This window comes from Branchiostoma belcheri, unplaced genomic scaffold (assembly GCF_001625305.1).
Source record: "Branchiostoma belcheri isolate BF01 breed outbred unplaced genomic scaffold, Haploidv18h27 scaffold79, whole genome shotgun sequence".
In the NCBI taxonomy this organism is placed as follows: Eukaryota; Metazoa; Chordata; class Leptocardii; order Amphioxiformes; family Branchiostomatidae; genus Branchiostoma; species Branchiostoma belcheri.
Genome location: NW_017804453.1, coordinates 702808 through 709636, shown reverse-complemented (window position 1 = coordinate 709636; position 6829 = coordinate 702808). Strand labels below are relative to the sequence as shown.

The 6829-nt window shown below is 43.5% G+C and overlaps 1 protein-coding gene across 1 annotated transcript; it reads right to left on the bottom strand.

Annotated features, from left to right (window-relative positions):
• Window positions 1-599: 599 nt before the first annotated feature.
• Window positions 600-5211, bottom strand: LOC109485874 (neurensin-1-like). The gene is made up of 3 exons (XM_019789546.1): window positions 4945-5211; window positions 3006-3518; window positions 600-2561 (listed from the first exon to the last, which is right to left on the bottom strand). Exons 1-3 carry the CDS (start codon window positions 5128-5130, stop codon window positions 2406-2408), a joined length of 855 nt encoding a protein of 284 aa, XP_019645105.1. The 5' UTR covers window positions 5131-5211; the 3' UTR covers window positions 600-2405.
• Window positions 5212-6829: the final 1618 nt, after the last annotated feature.

Here is a 6829-nt window from a genome sequence, read left to right as displayed (position 1 = left end):
TTGTTCCCTGTGTTGGTGGCGGCGTCAACACGTCTTGTGATTACATGTTGGAAATATTTTTAAAAAATCCCCCTGTTTCTATTTATTTGCCGCAAGGTAGAGATGATGTCATTGGTTTGGTGCATTTTCTCATCGTTTTATCCTCACAGCCATCCCATCTCGCCAACAATAGCCCTCCCCGGTCCGTACATTACTGCTTTCTCCCAGCTTTATTTCGCAAGGAACGAGAGCCGCGGGATGTGACTGCCACTAGAATGTGTCTGTCTCAATGCAGACTTGCCCACACGCCAGACAAATAGTACGCTCGTCTCCTCCTGGCATTTCGAAAAGAGATTGAGGAAATCTTTCAAACCAAAATGTGCGGGAAGCCCACGCAAGGTTATTTGAGTTAATGATGGCTGGTGGCGTAGGGCGCGATTGAATTTCTCGAAACAAAAATCATGAAAAATCAGCGTGAACTGCCGACCTGACGAATGAATAGTCAATTCCCAAATTAAACATGGACATGACCTGTTTTGGAGAATTTTTCGAGAAAACATTCTCTACCTTTATTGAAAGATTACTCAACAGCAGCAAATCTTTTATCCAGAAGTCACTAATTAAAATGCTTGAGTTTCGTAGCAAACTCGTATATTGACTGACATCATACATATATATACCTCATCACAAAAGGAATTAGCTTCTAACGCCATCACATTTGTATTATCACAAGATGCGGTCACAAAATCAGAATTTCACATTACAGAATTGAAAAGTTTGAGCTTCAATTAAAACGCATTTCTCATACGAAGGCACTAAAATATTACACCACATACAACCACACACAAAACCAATAGGAATACTATTATATTATTACAATCAACAAAATAAACAACCAACGTTTAAGGAAAGCGACAGTTTGACCAGGATGCATATGTATCACAAATGACTTGAGTTTTCAATTCGACTGTGCCACGTAATACGACTTGGGATTAGACAAAAATAGACACATTTACACACTTCCAATCGCACATTTGTGTCGCACTGATTAGAATTATATCTCTTTTTTGGCGATTATAAATCACACTCTCGCAGCGCCTCTCTCAAGACACTTGTTAATGCACTATCTATACGGCCTGCATCTTCACTTTCATGATCATTTCCACTTACACGAGGCTGCAACCGCTGAATAATTGGCATATCTCTGAACAATATTTCTCTTTATAAATACGTTGTGAATTTTGTTGTCGTTTAAATCATACATGTAAATCTTGCATCATATTCCAATGATCAAACCAAAGGTGACATAAATTTTCGCGCTGTACGGTCACTGTACAACCATCTTGTAGAGCCTAAGGCTAAACATTTGCGTTTGGGCGTGTGGCTTTTGACGTCACACTGTTACAAGCTGAATTTGAAAATAGAACTGCATCTTCCTAGAAACAAGATACAGTTCCAAGTATAAGGATCACTTTTGGTTGAATAAACCGATCCTTATTTCCCAACAGAACCTGCAATTAAACCAATGATAGTAGGGAAAATTAGTGGTTCGGCCAATATGGAAGTGGCTGCATCTCCAGTCAAATTCTTTATTTTGCATTTCTGCGTTTTATCAGTGTTGAGCTGGGCTATGGGATCGGTCTATTGGGTGACTTCCTGTCACTGGTGACTAATCTATGGATGGAAAGGCGCTTCACTGTGATGTACAAATCTGGCTGAGAGAAAATGCAAGAATATGTATACATTGTGGCATATGATAGAAACTTGCATGCGGCGCACGTACAGCTTCAGTATCACAAAAGAACGACAAATGAGTAATGTCACAGAGAATTTGAAACACAGAACATTCCAGTATCTATTGCGGCTCTGTGGAATACTGTCAAGAAATAAGGTTATTACTCTACTTCTACAGTTTTCAAGCACGTATATGTAACTCTCAACACAAATCTGACGTTGCCGGGGATTGAATTTGTTGAGTATCAAATATACACGGATAACTACAAAAATTACCTGTATCCTTCTATTTGTTTAGATATTCATCCTTATACATTGCTTCGTTTTCTACGATAGTTCCCACTGACACTTGGATTTTGAAGAAGACGAATGCAATGATTAATATTATGACGAAGACACTGGAGGAGAGACACTGAGAAGTGACAGAGGTCCGATGGGAAAAATATTTCTGTTTCGTATGCCAATTGAAAATGAAAGCCGACATTCGTGATTTTTTTGAAACAGTTAAACTGTTCTCCAACTCAAAAATAATTGGACTCACTGGAATTTTCGACTGAGTGACTAAGTCTTCTTCTCCTCCGTAACTCACCCAATCGCTCAGGACATGTGACTTTAAGCACGTGTGACTTTAGTATTGGGTCATTATATAGGGTCAATTGGGACAAATTCGTGACTTTCCTGTCGCTGAAGGGTCACTCCGAGGTGCTTGTTGCTGGTTCTGCGGTCTCGGTCGGCCCCAGAGCTCGCCTCTCGGGCTGCACGTTCTGAACCTGCTCGGTAAGGGGGATCCCCTCCACCGCAGCCGCCTGGGCTGGCCCCATACTGGTCTCACCTGTAGCGATCCGCTCCTGCAGCAGGGAAACGCAAAGAGCTACAATAAGCACATTAAAGAGAAGACAAACAGGAATAAGAAATTTCGGAGAAGTATATTTTTGTGATTGTGTGACGTGCTCTTATCAGGACTATCCTCTATTCCTTGCGAGACATAAGGCATGAATTCTCCCATATATTGACCTCTTTTTCCAGCGGGCTCCCGGTCACATTTTTGGGCCTTCAAGTTCGCCCAATTTCCTGTGTCTGACCCTTTGTCCTGTCATTTTGGCTTGTTGACACCCCCCCTCACGTCCTGTCCAATTTACTCTGTCCTGACAAACATTCACACAAACCCACAGACAAATCTCCCCTCGCCCCCCAAAAATACTTTCGATACGAGAGAGGAATGAGCTAGAGAAAAGGGAAGGAAGGTGTGAGGTATATGTTACACTTTATTAGTTATATTCAGTCATGATCACCTTGAAGCTTTCCTGCATCAGCAGCTCTTTTTCCATGTATCCGTGCAGGAAACTGGGGACGAGGAGCGAGAAAGCCACAGTGAGCCCCCCTGCACACAGGAGTATCAGTCCTGCTAACTTACAGGCGTCCAGTTTGTAGTTCAAGTCTGTCGCTGTGGAGTCCACCACCGGCACCCCGCCTAGATACCCGACCAGCTCCCGACGCTGCGGAACCAGGTACCCCGCCATGAGGGCCACGGCCCCGAACGCCAGCAGGCTGAACCCACACACCATCGCGACCTTCCACCAGATGTAGGTGGACTTCCTCGGCTTGGGGTTGATCAGGTAGCGGAAGTCGTCGGAAAGGTATGGGTTGTCGTACGGGGGGCTGTCCAGGCTGTTCCGCCGGATGCCCGCGCAGTCCTCGTAGAACTGGTGCAGGTAGGAGCGGACCCCGAACTGGGGAGGGCAAGACGAACTAGGCGGAAGGACGTTGTCGTCCATCTCTGAATCCTCGCTCACACTCTCCAGTTTCTGCAAAGAGAGCACACTGTCAGCTGATGATAAATGAAATAGTAATTGGAAATTTTGGACTTCCGTGAAGTCTCAGCTTCCTGAATCCCCACAAATTTTCTGCTGGCTCACAGCCAGATTCTCAGACCTTTGATGATACCGGTGACACAGCAATTCAAAACAAACGGTCAGTCAAAGGTGATCGTTAGTCAGAGTGAACTGTGGTCTTTGTCATAAGTAGGGACGACACATGAGCACACACGACTGACCTTTTCGTTACAGACTTTCTGACGCGTAGGAGAAAGCTCTGGTAATGTGTGTAGGTTTGATACATCCAATGTGTACATGTGAGGTACCGGATAGGAATACTGAACGCTGTGTTAAGATGCACATTATATGCTTCTAAATTCTCGAATATGTGCCTGACACTAAAACATAGGCATTAATAAATTAAAGTGGAGAATATTATATCAAACCATGTCCAAGTCAAACATTTTAATGATTTCATCATGAGTTGTTGAGATCTTGTTCAAGAATGTGTTTTCATTCCTTTAAGTTGATAAACGCTTGATATTTTTAAGTGCTGCAAGGGACAATGTGACTATAGATGCCCTTCGACCCAGGCTTCTTAATACGATGATTAACACGTGACTGATATTACGTCTTGTGTTGATATAATTACAGATACATACATGTGACGCGTTAAGACCACTTTCAACAGGTAACGTGCCCCTACAGCACATGTACGAGTAACACTTCAGGTCACATTATCACTCATTTTAACAGGCATATACATTCAAGTCATTTCTCTATTCAAACAGTACAGGCTTATATACTTGGAAGTAGTATGAGAAAGATGAAAACAAACGTACTATGTTTGAGTGTTCACTTTAAAGAGAAAAACACTAGTATATTCAACTTCTATTCCTCTCTATATCTATAACGGTGAAGAATATTTGCATATCGAATTCCAGTCCAATGTCATATTCAATACACCCTTCTTACTTGTAGTCCCACATATCGCCTTAAATGATCGTTTTCAGACCTTCATCGGTTAGTCTTGACTCTACCAATAAGATAGTCATATTACAAATCTCCACCGCCCGTATTCATGGTGTCTTTGACGTCAATATATGCTTTCATTCTCAGTCTCGCCATGTCTTCCAACTCTAACTAATTTATCAAACAAACCATATGTAATGTTACACTGTCTAGATCTACTGGTGTACTTTTTGCAATATCGTCGAGGGACGATTTTCATCATCTGAAGGTGGGATTAATGTTTCCCTGATTATTTCAACCTGTCTCAGCCACCCAAACAATAAACCACTATGTAATCACTATTCATGGACCTCAGCAAAGAAGGCGTGAGTTAAAGCTATTCAACAGGTCACAGCAAAATAAAATAAAAAATATGGGCCTCGGCTGGAATATCTCTCCTGCTCACCTGGTTGGCAAAGGCGTCACGGAGGCGGGCGCACGAGCTTTTTCTACGGGTCCTGCCGGTAGGAGCATCCGCTGAGCTGAGTTGCCACGTCCGTAAGGCTTCCACCAGCTCGGCGGGCTGCACTGGGCCGGCGTTGTAGGCCGGTCCGTTGGGTCTTAGGGGTGCGTAGGCGTAGGTGGAGTCCATAGTATAGGTTTGCCTTGCCCGCTGTATAGCCAAGGAGCTAAGACGACATTACAGAGTGACGTATATATGCCTCGAGCTGCGATTTTCTGCCGAGAGTTTCCGATGTGTCCCTTTTTTGGCTACGGCATGAAGCAAGCCTGTTTCAGTCGATGTCAGAAATGGCTGGCTGATCTACTACGTATATACGCTGCGGTCGCTTTCCACTAGCTCGCCTTGCTGAATTGTAAAGGCAGCTTTTAGCTATAGACTCGGGAGATATGCAAATACCCTGTGGGGATAAAAGCTTTGGTTGTAACAGAAACGGCGCTAAGAGTACAACGGTGTAGAGAGGGAATTGATTCTAGTGTTACCCTTGAATTTTCTAAAGTGTCACGATTCGACCGCTCATTAACATGCAGCTCGATGCAAGTTATAACAACCTCCGTGTTGCGACCCGCATAATGAAATGCCGTACTACGACCCCTGCAGAAACGTTAACGGATGACGCGTTTGTGGAGATAAGAAATTGAAACCGAATCTTCCCGTGTCACAAACGCCCCCTCACTGCAACCCTAGCTCATCAGCACAAGGTGGTGAGAAATCTCGGCATTTTGTCTGTATATTTATGTTTGACTTTCATCAAGGAAATGGACCGGATCAACATAAAGTTGACCCTTCCCAATCTTAAGACGTGCCGAATAACATTTGACATGGACGTTGTGTAGTATACTCAGGTTGCGCATCAAAATGCACATGCCTTTCTAGTAGTGAACTTTCCGCTCTGTTCCCATTAGTGTTACCAATGATGATCATTATTGCTCGCTGAATTCTTCTTCACTTCGATCTTAAGCTTTAAATCAGTCGTTTACCGAGAAAGCTGTACCAGAATGAAGGAGTTCAACAGCGTGATTCAATATAGATACGAGTATTACACTCCGAAATGGTAGCCTGGATGTAAACCATTTTAGCTTCTGTACGCTCTCTCTGTCACGCCCCTGTCTTGTTAAAGGTTGTCAACCAGGCTACCAAAATGGCGCGCCATGGAAAACCCGTGCGAAACATTGGTGCTCTGGCTTGCTTGACCTTTGACAATTAACGACCAGGTTCCCGTCTAGGTAGTATATAACTACAGCCCCGGTGGAAGATGAGAGAAATAAGTACGCAGGTGCCTGCAGTAGTCTTCCTTGGCACCGAGTGGACTAGCCTTGATTTGGCTTCCGGTCGGTCCGTTTGTTTTTTGAGTCTCCTATTACAATTTAGCGAGGAAGAAATGATCGTCTACTTATTTCCTATAGCCCAAATAATAGCCGGTGTGTTACACCGAAGGTTACTCAGATGCAGATAATGAATAGAATTATTTAATGGCCACAAAGGTGCATCCTAGGGCTATCGGGTTGATAAGTACGGGTTGCGTACAAAATATATGGACTCATTTACCACAGACCCGTCATGTGGAATGATCCTCGGTACGCGGTACAGCGCACTGTAGACTGTGCGGCGAAATCAAATATGTGCTCTTCTCATAACTAAGGAAGTCATTGACCTTTTTCGCCCACCAGTGCTGATTTTGTGACTGTTAACTAAAAGGTCGACACGATTTTTCATTCACGTGTGCAAATCCATCAAGACTGCAGCTAGAATGTCAGTACCATGGACAGACGGTGTCAGGTCCTTTTAATTGATGAAGGAGAATATTAATGATGAAGACGTTAAATGAAAG

Excerpts from the sequence above, each read along its gene's own strand:
- LOC109485874 (XM_019789546.1), bottom strand. The coding sequence starts at position 5,130 with ATGGACTCCACCTACGCCTACGCACCCCTAAGACCCAACGGACCGGCC. Across the intron at positions 3,519-4,944 it reads GTGACGCCTTTGCCAACCAG|AAACTGGAGAGTGTGAGCGA; the intron begins GTGAGCAGGAGA and ends CTCTCTTTGCAG. Across the intron at positions 2,562-3,005 it reads TGATGCAGGAAAGCTTCAAG|GAGCGGATCGCTACAGGTGA; the intron begins GTGATCATGACT and ends TCCCTGCTGCAG.